Raw genomic sequence first — 14,903 nt, 5'->3', positions numbered from 1 at the left:
ATGAGACTCTATATAAAGAGCCATAATCCCTTGTATTTTCTCATTCACCTTTTTATCAATAAAATTTCGAGATTTTCTCTTGTTCTCTTTGAGTTTCCTTTCTTAGGTGGTTAGCCTTGAAAGTTTATTTTGGTTTATCGGATTCAGTCCATAGGATTCGACGCAGCCTTCCTTACATCTTGTTTCGATTTCGTTCAACCTAGTTTTGGGGCAGCAGGATTTTCGAGACCAAGTCTCACGCCTGTTCATCCTTGACCCGCGAGATCAACACTTGGTGTTCTCACCCCCTTGTTCAGTTTCTGTTTCTCGCGAGTTGGGCCTAAGGACCTTCGAGGCAACCCCTCACCCCTTAGCATCTCTCCGATCAAACCGATCTGGCCAAGTTTATCAACCCCTACCAACGAGCAAGTGCAATTTCCTTGGGAGGATCGTATCAAGTGGTATCAGAGCCCACTTGCTTACTCGGTAATGTCTATCTATCTCTTTAACTTCCGCCTTTTCTCATCCCCTTTCTTCTTATTTCCGTTATAAAAAAAAAAAAAAAAAAAAAATCGAAAAGTCCAATTAAAAAAAAAAAAGGAAGTCAAAAAAAAAAAAAAAGAAGGAAATCGTATTCTTCTCTATCTATCTATTCTTATTCTTCTCCTTCAAAACATTTGATAAACCAAGGAAACCTAAAGGCAATCATCGTGAATCGATTAACTCCTTTAGAACCGGAAGAAAATCTTGTGTGGGTTTGTGAGATTAATAAGAGAGTGAGTGAATCAAAGAGAGAAACACTAGAAAGGATTTTTACTAACGTGTTTGTTGTTTTTGCGAAGTACGTGCATGTCATCTGACTACTCGTTGGACGATTTCGAGTTCTACACGTTCAAAGAAGGAAATCACATTCGCTGGTATACTCCCAGAGAAATGGAGGCCAAACTTAACCATATTACCGAAATGATGGAGCGTATGAGCCAAAAGATGGATCGGCTTGAAGTCCAGCCAGGGCAAGAAGAGGCCAACGATCAAAACCGTGAGGAGCCAATACATATCCGCCGAGACCGGAACTTCGAGCAGGAGATCGACAACCCATTCTACGCGGATAATCACTCATCTGGTAGCAGCCGAGTTAGGCCGCGAGGCAACCGTGGTGCACACCGAGGCCGAGCTGGAGTAGACCGCGACCGAGGCAATAATTTTCCAGGCTGAGACTTCCGACGTGAAGAAGGACGACCTCAGCGACCCATCCATGAACGAAGAGAAGCCGAGCAGGCTCGCGGACGTAACGATAATGATCTAGGAGGTATGAAGCTACGGATTCCACCTTTCTACGGAAAGAATGACCCAGATGCTTTCCTAGAATGGGAAAAGAAGGTGGACATCGTGTTCAACTGCCAGGATCTGTCGGAGAGGAAGAAGATCAACTTGGCGGCCTCCGAGTTCAATGGCTATGCCATAGACTGGTGGGACCAGATCATGATCAGCCGACATAGGAACGGTGAACGGCCAGTGGAAACGTGGGACGAGATGGCCACTCTTATGTGGCAACGGTTTGTACCTTTTCACTACCACCGGGAGTTACATACCAAGCTTAGGAGGCTTACGCAAGGAACTAAGTCCGTGGAGGACTACCATTAGGAGATGGAACGTTTAATGCTAAAGGCCGACGTATTCGAGCCAGAGGACGCGACCATGGCCAGATTTCTAAGTGGTCTGAATCGTGACTTGCAGGACCGAATGGAGCTACAGGAGTATAACGATATGGCCGAGATGCTACACAAGGCGATTTTAGTGGAGCAACAACTCAAACGGAAGGGAACTAATCGATTTACCCCTGGAGCCAGTTCGCGACCGAACTACCGAGACGACAAGGCAACCTACCCCTCACGATCTAACACTCAACCGAGGACGGACGCAAAACCGAACCAGAACACAGGCAAGACCGAGGCCAGCTCATCCAGGACGCGAGACATCGAGTGCTTCAAGTGTCGGGGAAAGGGACACTACGCCAATAAATGTCCGAATCAGATGGCTATGCTTATGCTCGACACCGGAGAGATCATATCCGATCACGAGGAGGAAACCGAGCTGGTCTACGATGAAGAAGAGACCGAGGAGCGAGCTGTGTCCGGAGAGTTACTTGTAGCTCGGCGTGTTCTCATAGCACAAGAACGGACCAAGGAGGAAGACCAGAGGAAAAATTTGTTCCACACCCGGTGCCTGGTCCAAGGAAAGGTGTGCAGCCTGATTATTGACGGAGGGAGCTGCACCAACGTGGCTAGCACTAGTATGGTTGACAAGTTGGGATTGGAAACCCGTAAACACCCTCATCCTTACAACCTACGGTGGCTTAACAACCAGAGGCAACTCAAGGTCACCAAGCAGGTCACCGTGCCAATCATCATTGGACGATATGAGGACGAGGTCATTTGTGACGTTCTACCTATGGAGGCCGGTCATCTACTTCTAGGACGGCCATGGCAGTTCGACAAGAAGGCGATCCATAATGGGTTCTCAAACAGGCATTCCTTTGAGCACCAAGGTCGCAAGATCGTCTTAGCACCCTTGTCACCACATGAAGTCTATCTCGATCAAGTTAAGATAGAGCAGAACTCTAAGGGTAAAGGTATTATGAGCGAATCCCAAAACACTTCACTTCAAAAGAGAGAGTCTGAGAAAAACCTAGAAATGGCCTATGAGGGAAATCCCGTGAGCAAATAATCTTTTCTTGTGAGGCCTAGCGAGGTGAAATATGCCTTAGCCACAAAGCAACCTTTTATCCTTCTCATTTTTAAAGAAGCTTTGGCTAGCCATACTGACCCTGAGCCGGTTTTACCGAGCAGAATCTCTCATGTTTTGCAGGACTTTGCTGATGTCTTCCCGGAAGACGACCCAGGTGGCTTACCACCCCTTCGAGGAATTGAGCACCAGATCGACTTCGTGCCCGGAGCTACCCTTCCTAACCGACCCGCCTACCGTACTAATCCAGTCGAAACCAAGGAGCTTCAAAGACAGGTGGATGAACTTCTGGCCAAGGGTTACATTCGCGAGAGCATGAGTCCATGTGCCGTACCGGTCTTACTCGTGCCCAAGAAGGATGAAACTTGGAGGATGTGTGTTGACTGCCGAGCCATCAACAACATAACGGTTAAGTATCGCCATCCTATACCTAGGCTAGACGATATGTTAGAATAGCTTCATGGGGCATGCATATTTTCTAAGGTTGATTTAAAAAGTGGCTATCACCAGATTAGGATGAAGGAAGGTGATGAATGGAAAACGGCTTTTAAAACTAAGCATGGTCTTTACGAGTGGCTTGTTATGCCTTTTGGACTCACTAATGCACCTAGCACATTCATGCGTTTGATGAATCATGTTCTTAGGTCGTTCATAGGTGTTTTCGTGGTAGTTTACTTTGATGACATCTTAATTTATAGCAAGACCCTGGATGAACATGTGATGCATTTGAGAAAGGTGTTAGATGTGCTTAGACGTGAACGCCTCTTCGGAAACCTCAAGAAGTGTACTTTTTGTGCGGATCACGTTGTCTTTTTAGGTTTTGTTGTGAGTTCGCAGGGAATCCAGGTCGATGAAGAGAAGATCAAGGCGATCCAGGATTGGCCGAGCCCAAAGACTATTGGAGAAGTCCGGAGCTTCCATGGGCTAGCTGGCTTCTATCGTCGCTTTGTCCAAAACTTCAGCACGATAGCCGCGCCTTTGACCGAGATCATTAAAAAGGAGGTCGGGTTTAAGTGGGAGCAACAGCAGGAGGAAGCCTTTCAGCTCTTGAAACATAAGCTAACCCATGCGCCCTTATTGGTGTTACCTGACTTTCTCAAGACCTTTGAGATCGAGTGCGACGCCTCAGGAGTTGGAATTGGAGCCGTGCTGATGCAAGAGAAGAAACCCGTGGATTTCTTCAGTGAGAAGCTAGGAGGAGCAACCTTGAACTACCCAACCTACGATAAAGAATTGTATGCGTTGGTCCGAGCCCTACAAACCTGGCAGCACTACTTGTGGCCAAAAGAGTTTGTCATTCATACGGACCACCAGTCGCTCAAACACTTAAAGGGCCAACAGAAGCTTAACAAGAGGCATGCCAAATAGATGGAATTCATCGAGACCTTTCCATACGTCATTCAGTACAAGCAGGGTAAAGAGAACGTGGTGGCCGATGCTTTGTCTCGACGACATGCCTTGATTTCCACTTTGGATGCGAAGGTGCTGGGGTTTGAACTAATGAAGGATGCCTACCTCACTGATCCAGACTTCCAGGACGCCTACCGAGCCAGTTCCAAATTTGCCCATGGCAAATACTACCAAAGTGATGGTTATCTTTTCTATGAAAATCGGTTATGCATACCTAACACTTCTCTTCGTGATTTAATTGTTAGGGAAGCACATGGAGGAGGACTGATGGGGCACTTCGGAGTAGCTAAGACTCTAAGTGTGGTGCAAGACCACTTCTTCTGGCCGCACCTAAGACGCGATGTGGAGCGAATTTGTAGCCGTTGTACGATCTGCAAGATGGCCAAAACCCGAAGCCAAGGCCCAGGTATGTACACTCCCCTTCCGATCCCTAGTGAGCCTTGGACCGACATATCCATGGACTTTGTGTTAGGATTGCCACGCACTAGAAGAGGTAAAGATTCGGTCTTTGTGGTTGTAGATAGATTTTCTAAGATGGCTCATTTCATTCCATGCCATAAGACCGATGATGCATCAAATGTGGCTGACCTGTTCTTTAGGGAAATAGTCCGATTGCATGGGGTTCCTAGAACCATTGTTTTAGATCGGGACACCAAATTCCTTAGTTATTTTTGGAAAACCCTATGGTCAAAACTTGGAACTAAACTTTGTTTTTCAACTACTTGTCACCCTCAAACTGATGGACAAACTGAAGTAGTTAATCGAACTTTGTCAGCTTTGCTGCGATCCGTGATTAAAAAGAATCTTAGAACTTGGGAAGATTGCTTGCCACACGTTGAATTTGCTTATAATCATTCGGTTCATTCAACTACAATGTTTTCTCCTTTTCAACTTGTGTATGGGTTTAATCCGCTTACCCCACTTGATCTAACCCCTTTGCCTATAAGTGAAAGACTTAATCTAGATGGCAAGAAAAAGGCCGAACTGGTCAAACAGATGCACGAGAAAGCCAAGGAGAACATTCAAAGGAAAACCGAGCAATTTCAAAAAAAAGCAAACAAAGGGAGAAGCAAAAGAACGTTCGAGCCCGGCGACCAAGTTTGGATTTATCTACGGAAGGAAAGATTTCCTGAGGAACGGAAATCCAAGCTGTTACCTCGAGTCGATGGACCATTCACGGTCTTGAACCGCATCAATGACAATGCCTACCAGATCGACCTCCGAGGTAAGTATACGGTCAGTTCAAGCTTTAATATTTCTGACTTAGTTCCCTTTCTTCCAGATGGACCAGACTTGAGGACAAGTCCTTTTCAAGAGGGGGGGGAATGATACGAGCATGGACGAGGTGCGAGCTGAGGGTCAGGCCGGAGGACTAGGCGAGACCGGAAATCTCGACCAGATGGCCGAGCTAAGTAAGATGGAGGTTCAAGAAGGGAAGCTGGCCGAGGTGAACGACCCAAGTCCGGATTTGACCAAGCTCACTGGTCCAATTACACGGTCCCGAGCTAAGAAGCTGTCCATGGTCATTTGGAGGTTATACACCGAGCTGATGGCCAAGTTCACGGATGCCACACTAAGCAACCGAGCTGTAACACTCTTAGCCTATTCGGACGGTGTGGCCCCTTGATACTCTTTTTCCTTGCATCCGGGTTTGTCCCATTGGGTTACCGGGTGGGGTTTTAATGATGTTAAGGCCCACATCTTTTCCTTATCCGAATTAGTTAATAGTCGTTACAAGAAGATGAAAGATCATTCACGCAAAAGAAGTCAAACGGTCATCCGAGGAAGCCGAGTGGTTCTTTATCGTATTCAATGTATCTATTTATTATTTCTGTCTTTTGCACTTCTTATGAGACTCTATATAAAGAGCCATAATCCCTTGTATTTTCTCATTCACCTTTTTATCAATAAAATTTCGAGATTTTCTCTTGTTTACTTTGAGTTTCCTTTCTTCGGTGGTTAGCCTTGAAAGTTTATTTTGGTTTATCGGATTCAGTCCATAGGATTCGACGCAGCCTTCCTTACATCTTGTTTCGATTTTGTTCAACCTAGTTTTGGGGCAGCAGGATTTTCGAGATCAAGTCTCACGCCTGTTCATCCTTGACCCGCGAGATCAACACTTGGTGTTCTCACCCCCTTGTTCAGTTTCTGTTTCTCGCGAGTTGGGCCTAAGGACCTTCGAGGCAACCCCTCACCCCTTAGCATCTCTCCGATCAAACCGATCTGGCCAAGTTTATCAACCCCTACCAACGAGCAAGTGCAATTTCCTTGGGAGGATCGTATCAAACTTATTGGAGAAGGTTTTTGATTTACCAAGTACATGTTTACCAGTGGTTTGACCTCTGCTGACTTGGTCCGTCTGTGCAGCGATAAGGCTCAAAAAGAGAAAGAAATCAAAGATAAGAAGAAGAAAGATAAATCTGCAGATTGTTCGTCAACCTCTACCCATATTGATCCAGAGAATATTGCTGAGCTCGTTGCTGACAAATTGAAAGTTGAGTTGCAGAGTTTCAATAACCGGTTAAGTGATCTTGAAGCTGCATTTCTCTTGCAGTATGGGAAGATTACAGAAGCTATTACTGCCACTTTGAAGTCATTGCAGGAATCTGTCATTGCAAGCATATCAAATTCTGTTCGCCATATACACGAGCCAGAGGTGTATGGACACTTCCCTCGAGGAGTTAATGAACCTCATATTGTAACGCGGCCTTCTCCCTCAAACCTCCAGTAAGCTGTTGTGTCAGATGTTGACAAGCAGGCTCCCTCGAAATCGCCAGGTAACACTGTACTTTCACAACCACTAAGCCTGCCGACACTGAGCCTGACTATTTAAACGACAATGTTGCAGAAAATGAGGAACAACTCCCTCGTAAAAGAAAAAGATTGAAGACCTCCTCAGTTGTTTATAAGAAATTTCATTGTGGTTTAAATCAGACAAATGCATTGAAGGCGATTTGCAATGCTCTGTGATCCAAAAATGAACTATGGTGCTCGTTTCATGGAACTGAAAGCAAAGCTCATTCACGATTGGTAATAGTACACTAAATTTAAATTTACATACTATCTTTATTTGTATATTGTTACTGAAAGTGTTAGATGTCACACATGTATCTAACACTTACACAATTTTATACCGTAATCGCTCTATGGAGATTTATGAGGGTGCAACTGTTGGTACCAAAGATGTTATTGGCATTGGCAAGAGGATACAAGTGCTTCCTCCTAAGGTACATTCCTGTTTTTTCTTTTGACCTCTATTCATTATGATTTCGTATATGTTTTCAGGTGGTGGACGCCTTAATGTATTATATCTGCCATATTTCCAGCCCCCAAATGTACCTGATGAACTACACAAAGATAGAGTTCTTCGACACCATACTTCCTGTCCTCATAAAGAATCACTATGCCAAATTTTTGAAGACTGCTGTTAAAGACTGTTCGAAGTTTAAGTTCCAAACTTCGTTGATGTCTTACTTCGAACCTGAAAACCCTTGCCACCCACTTCCGGAGGTTATGTATTTCACTTTCAATTTTGACAAACGACACTAGGTTGGGGTCTGTGTAAACATTCCTTCCAGATCTATCTTGGTGCTTGCATGCAATGTTGCTTTTCGATCGGACAATTCTCTGAAAAGAGACTTCGCCAGTATTTGCAATATGTTCCCTTTCCTCGTTCGAGCTGCAAGCACAAAGGCGTTGCGTGACGAGAAACCGTATTCCTTGGAAAGAGTTCTCGGCATTCCGCAGAATAAGATTAACTCGGATTCTGCTGTCACGGCGATGCTGCTATTCCAGGCTCATGCCAATGCTGGTTTGGAAGGTTGTAGAACCATTACCTCCAAGGTGAAGGCTTTTGAGTCTCATAAGTTAGCTGTTGTGTTTTACGATGAGTTTGGGCATGATGGTCAACCTTTATAATTCTCGACATCCACCACTATCACTTTGCGCATGTACTTGAACCCTTGAACACAAGCACCAACGGCAAAGAAAAGATATTTGAACCGTTTCCCCATTCCTTCTTCTATCTCTGTCTCAAGGTTGATCATTGTACCAGGGTTAGTGATAACCATTTGCTGAAGATAAGAGGGTAACAACTTGTACGAGTCGTCGTTTGTACCATTCGCATAGTCCATCGCCACCTGTCGAGATCGCCAAGCCTATATTAAAATATTTTCCAGCTAACATTTATTTTAACATGTTTCAAAGCTGTCGTTCTATATCCTTCTTTACGTACTTTCCAGTATGAAATTGGGACGTCGTGGTCAGCTCTCATCATTTTCCTCACTTCACTAGGCCTTGGTCCGGCCCCTCGGCCAGCAAACCTTGCTCGCATCATGTCCCCTATTATGCTCGAAGTTGCATGTCTTTGGAAGTTCCCTTTTTCGTCCATGGTGCATAAATGGTCGGCCTTCACCCGCCTCACTTGGTACCACTCCGACCCACTCATAATTACTGCATACACCCTCCAAGGGCAGCTCTTCCCAACACATTCAATCACCGTTACGGTAGGCGTTGACTTCTTGTGTGTGAACCAGAACTTGTTGTGCAGGGCGTACATAGCCATGTGCAGCTTGAAAGCTTCTTGGTTTTTAAACATCATGCCCATGTACAACTCATCCGTCCTGCTTAATCCATCTCCTGTTTTGTTAACTGTATTAGTTATCTTCAATGATTTCAATTTTTTTTTAAAAACAAAACTTTTAAAAACCTGACGTTTACAATATTTTTTATACTATTATATATTACGTATATTTAGTCAATTAGTTTTCCATCTGCATAAAAAATATGGCTTAGTGTAATTATCATGAGATATTCTTCAGTATTTGGTTAACATTTATGTCTCTTATATTATATACTATTCCATATCCGTAGTTATCAGTTAAATAAATAAATAACACGCTACTAAATATTTTTAACTGACATCTAGTTTTATACCTACGAAGACGACTTCTCCCAGCTCGTCTTCCTCGCTATCATCTGTTATTGGTTCATTGTTATCCGACGACGACAGACACGCCAATGTCAGCACCAGATTCGGTCCACACTCCATGCTTTTATCTGTCTCCTTTCCTTTGTCTTTCTCCCCACTAAACTTAAGAGTTATTGGGGTGACGTTTCCTAGAGCTCCCCCTGTTATAACTGCAAATACATATATAGTTAACGTGTCATCTTCTAATTTAATTCATCATTAAGTGTGTACTCGTCCTCCATACCTTTCACAGGAGTCATCAAAGCCAGGTTCGCTAGTGCAGCATCGAAGCTACCAAGACCCATGTTGGTATCCTCTTCATCAGTAAGCCGTATGATTCCCTCAGCTGTTGCACCTCCATCTGTGGGATTGTTGCTTGAACCTTCTGACGATTGTTTATAACTAGCGGCTGCTACAGTGTTTGGTATGATTCCGTAATTTTGGGCCACCAGCTGAGCTTCTAGTTCCACTGACAATTTCTCCAGTTTGCTCAACTCTTCCGGTGTGCAAATTTCTTTCAAAACCTTGTAGCTGCAGGGAAAATACTCTATGGAGAGTATTCCTTCACCAAAAAAACCCCAAAATGATTTGTTTGTAAAAGAAGACACGAAATAAGTAGTAACCTGTAAACTTATTCTAACTTCGGTAATCAAGGCTCCCAAACTGTATCTCAGGCGTTGGGGCAGCTACCGGCGTAGAAGGTCCTCCAACAACATACATAGATCTCTTCTGAAAGTTGTAGAGGTTAACAACTTCTGTACCTATGGTTACAAAATCGGCAGCTCCGCCACCTCCATCCTCACCGCCATTAATATTTTGACATTAGAGTTGCTCAGAATATCGATTGGTGGAGTAGGGGGTCCGCTCGGCACCAACATCCAGTCAGGAAGCTGGTAGGTTAAAGCAACATCTGTCGCCACATCAACCTGATATCAAGCTCTGACATTGTTCAGTAAACTATCGAAGCTGTCATTTTCTTGAACCATGATTGCAAAACTTTCTCCTTGCTTGTCCACATTAAAACTCCATGCTCCAACTTCAGTTTTCTCCCAGACCCCGCGAACTAGCATCACCAACTTCTCAACCGTCTACGAAATAAAAACCGAATCAGTTCAACATAAAATCAATTGACTCAAAGTGAAAGCATTTATTCCGTATGTAAGACACAAATTAGCATTTATTGCTCAGTGATGGCTATTTAATAGACTACAAAAGGAATATATTGTAGACTATAAGATAACTATCGTCCTTCCTTTACCGAACGAGAGCGGTTGAATCTTTCTTGACGCACTCAAACTAGAAGACAACTTTAACTTTTGGATTTTATCTGGTTTAGTTTCTTGGAGGCTAATAATCTGAAAGCAGTGAACGATACCTCATTATATAGAGGGTAAAAAATCATAATAACATGTACATACATGCATACATGTACATGCGACATACATAAAGAAAATCTTCCAGATACCGCAATTAATGCAGTTTGGGAGCGGAAATTTTCTATGGCCCGCAGAAACCTAGTAACAGACCTATACACCGCTATAGATGCCTGAAATGGCAGATAATATCTGCAGTATTATCTTTTTATTTAAATAAAATGATAATAGGATCCAAAAATTGGGAAACTGTGGCTGAGGGTCTTTTTAATAATAAACCACCAATTTGAATTCAATTGTTTCCTCCTTTTCTCTATTTTACTAATTTTGACCAGTTTTAAGATTTTCTTGCAAATTGTCTCTTTATAATATATAGAAAATTAGAAAATGACTGATTTAATATATAATATCCATAATTTATTAAAATAGAAAATAACAGATTTAAGTTATAGATCAATTTTTTTTTAACTCTTTCATTCGTTTAGAGAGATATTGTTTATGTTAATATAGATAAATTTCTTAATTTCAAATTCAAATATATAATTGAAAATCTTATTATATGGGTCATAAGTATGCGGGCACTATAAAAAAAATACAGGGTTACCATTGATTCTTTATTTACGATGATTTAATTTCTGTAAACAATCATCGCATTAATGTCAAAGTTTTGACTAATATAAGAATCATCGTTAAATCATCGTAATATAGGAACACAATTTTTCGTCATAAAAACATTGTCCAATAAAGTCGAGAAGACAATGATTTAACGATGACTAGGATACTGGCCCGCACGCAGTGCGGGCTTGAACGTTTTTTTTTTTAATTTTATTGGGTATAATGTTAAGGCTATTGGGTCAAAATTTTATAATATTGATAGTTTACAGTGTGTGTGGGTACAATGTTACTAATTTTGGGCCGAATTGTAGGTTATTAGTATAAGAATTGGATGATGTCTTAAATTTGGCTCATATTTGCAGTTATAAATTCTATGTAATTATAATTAGGTATGTATAATGAAGAAAGTGTGGATGAAGAATAAATGTAATTATGAATACATACATTAATTTTATGTTTTTAAGTTATTCATCAAAATGTGACATTTATGACCATATTTTATAGATTATATGCGAAGATGTCTTCATTTATTTCGAAATGTATATTCTTTTGGAATTTGTGATAAATCAGTCAAATGTTAGTTAATATCTTTTAATTATAAACGACTTTTGGAGAATATGAAACATACAGATGAAAAATGAGAAGCCATTCTCTAAGAATTCTATAAATACATACCAGAAGAGAATTTTGATCAACTAACCAAGCAAACAATTACTCACTCAAACACAAACCATACTACAATTATTCTTCTGATGTGATCTTCTCACAGACGTACAAAAAAAATGTTTACATGAAAGAAAAAATTATCTATTCCTACATAATATTTCTTGTGCATTTGTGAAGAATCACATCAGAAGAAGTAGTTTTATTCATTGTGTCGCCACAGAGTTATTTTAATTATGTTACTTGTGAATGCTCACTTTCGACAGGAAGTACATCGTTAGTACTTTATACCAAATTCTGGATAGAGTATTGACTGTGTACTTCTTGTAGAGTGAGATACAAGTAATTTTGCTCAGTAGGTAAACATAAATGTATAATGTTTTCCATAAGTTTTTGCTAATGTAGATTTTATTATTATTCACTGGAAGTTTTAGAAAAAAACTCTAAATGTGTAAAAAATATTATTTACCTCGTATGAGAACCAATATTGTGTAAGAAATACAAACTTTTTAATTGGGAGGGGAAATGTTAATATATAATGATTTTCCTAATTTCTAGGATTGTTATATTTATTATTTCTGATTTGCAATTATCTAAAATAACAAAAAAAAATCACATTTATCTATATTATGTATTTTAGTTAAAATTAAAATTTTAAAAGTTGTTTAATTTGATGAGAGATTTCCAAAAATTGAGATATAATTTATCTTATTAAAAAATAAGTTACGATTAATCTGCATCAACAAACTTTAAACTTACAATGATAACAGTTTATTTACTAAATTATAAATTATAAATTACACTATATTTTATAATGCTTTAATTGGTTGACTCCTGTATTAATTATGTAATATGTAACTGTTGCAAATGTAGTATTTAGTAGATGATTTACTTTAGTATTAAATAAATTTCACATAAAAAGTACTGTAAAAATGAGTACGATTAAAAACAACAAAACGAAAGTAACTTATTAAAATAAAGATTTGGCATGCAGTTTTATAACTAAAATTAAGAAAGACATTTAAAATCTAATTGATTGGGAATAAGCCCCTTGCACAGCAAGCTTCTCTGAAGGTGTCGTATACAACACCATTAAATGTTCGGATATCTTCATAACTGTAAGGACCTCTGATGATATTCAACAGACAACCCAAATAAAAAATCTCCTCATCATAAATTGAATACTGTTGAAGAATAGTTGGATTTCCTGAACCATTCACCTGTGGCCTCCACTCATGCAATGTGGCATTCTAGACAAATTGATGAGATAATTCAGTGTAGAGCAGGAATCTGGCAGTTGCGTATATCTTGTTACACTCCATCCAAGCAATAAATTTTGTATTTTTTATTAGTTTGTCGACCTTGTTTCGCTTGGAAGAATTTGTTCTTGGTAGATGAAATTGAATAATTTCTGAAAACAATCATAAAGAACTTGTTAAAACAGTTAAAAGGAAACAAATAATGTTTTATAATAAATTATAAAGGGTAAGTCTCTATAATTCTATCAAATGGATTCTTAATAGATTAAAGTTGGATGCAGAAGGCTTACCAATCCTGTTCATAGCAGTAGAAATGGGGAATAGGAGAATTTTTATTCAGTGTAACAAATGAAGTTGCATTTCACAAAAGTATGATGTGAATATATAGATGGATTAAATAGGGCATAGACGAATATACGAATACGTTAAAGATTTCAATATACATCTGGTTTTAGAAAGTAATAACAATATATAAACATCCTTCATATTATATTTATAAAAATCCAGAATATATGGTTAGATAATTCAATTTATACATAATAGCTTCATAAGAATATTAGTTCAAAATTATCGGAGCACAATATTATGTTACCATATATTGCGGTTTAAATACAACTGTAAAGAGGAAAATTCAAACTTTTCAATATTTTTGTATCAGCTCAGTTGTGTGAATTGGACGCAGAGGACTTGTGTAAATATTATGTCCATATATCAAAAGCGAAAGTTAAAAAGTTAAACTGGTTGGTTGAAACAGTATTCCCAAGAAAACATAGAAATTTGGTGACATTGAATATTTTTTAACTACCCTATCCTATATAAAATAAGAGTTGCTTCGATTATAAACATACTTCTTAAATTTCTCTACAACCCTAAACGCCTGATAAGAGATTAGACAAAAATGGAGAATCACCAATAAAAAAGTTATGATGAAAACAGATTACTGAGAATTAATCCACCGCCATTGAATATGAGATTTGGTGTGGAAGAACCACCATCACCTCCTCCAATTTCTGAATCAGAGATGGAGGAAACTAATATGTGGAAATAGATGAATGATTTTCTAAGCAAATCAACTGCGAAGGCCATCGAGGTTCCTTCTGAGGTAATTTAATCTTTAAATTATTTGGTTTTATTGAGTATTTCTGTAATTGGATGTTTATATCAATATGTAATATCTGCAGGCTGATGGAGAAATATCGACTGATGATCCAAAGGAACGTTGCAAGAAAGAAAAACACGATCTCTATCTAGATTCTGGAGATAGGTTTGAAATGTATAGAATGCGGCTTTGTTAAGAGATCTGCTACCTAGATACATCGGAGTGGGTAAGCTGTTAATATTTCATTAATACAATGATTTGTTTAACTAATATGTTTGAAGTTAACAACATTATATGTTTTTGAATCTTATAGGCACATAAGAATAAACGTGGAAGGAGAAACTTTGGAGTCTAGCTAAAATTATCTCTGTTTATTGGAATTATCTAAGCATGTTTGCTACAATAAGTTGTATTATCTTGATTCAAATAAAAATGATTTATTTTAAAACTTTTCTCATATATATGTATTGATTCGTAAGATTGAAACTCATCTGTTACATTGACTATAATCCACAAACATTAAAACATCGATAATTTATATTTTACACTCAACTCTAAATGTTATGAGAAAAGCTTAACGTCTGTTTTCAAAATTGACATGAAAATGTCAGTCGAAATTAATTTCAATTTACTCTTATACGTAAAGTTGTTATAGATCAATAGTGAGCATTAGATGAAATTGCCTATAAGAAGCGTTATAATTGCATCGTTTGGCATAATAATAAACAAGAGAATTCATAAAGGTTCGCAATAAATGTAAATGTTGAAGTCTACTTACATAAATTGTTATG

At 39.4% G+C, this 14,903-nt stretch overlaps 1 protein-coding gene across 1 annotated transcript; it reads left to right on the top strand.

Annotated features, from left to right (window-relative positions):
- Positions 1-1,626: 1,626 nt before the first annotated feature.
- Positions 1,627-3,180, top strand: LOC112086558. Its single transcript, XM_024155528.1, has 2 exons — positions 1,627-2,694; positions 2,848-3,180. Exons 1-2 carry the CDS (start codon positions 1,627-1,629, stop codon positions 3,178-3,180), a joined length of 1,401 nt encoding a protein of 466 aa, XP_024011296.1.
- The last annotated feature ends 11,723 nt before the right edge of the window (positions 3,181-14,903 follow it).

The sequence above is a fragment of the Eutrema salsugineum genome, unplaced genomic scaffold (assembly GCF_000478725.1).
Source record: "Eutrema salsugineum unplaced genomic scaffold, Eutsalg1_0 scaffold_2, whole genome shotgun sequence".
In the NCBI taxonomy this organism is placed as follows: domain Eukaryota; kingdom Viridiplantae; phylum Streptophyta; class Magnoliopsida; order Brassicales; family Brassicaceae; genus Eutrema; species Eutrema salsugineum.
The sequence above is the reverse complement of the archived record's forward strand: the minus strand, read 5'-3'. Positions and strand labels throughout refer to the sequence as shown.

Excerpts from the sequence above, each read along its gene's own strand:
- LOC112086558 (XM_024155528.1), top strand. The coding sequence starts at position 1,627 with ATGGAACGTTTAATGCTAAAGGCCGACGTATTCGAGCCAGAGGACGCG. Across the intron at positions 2,695-2,847 it reads TGGCCTATGAGGGAAATCCC|GACTTTGCTGATGTCTTCCC; the intron begins GTGAGCAAATAA and ends CATGTTTTGCAG.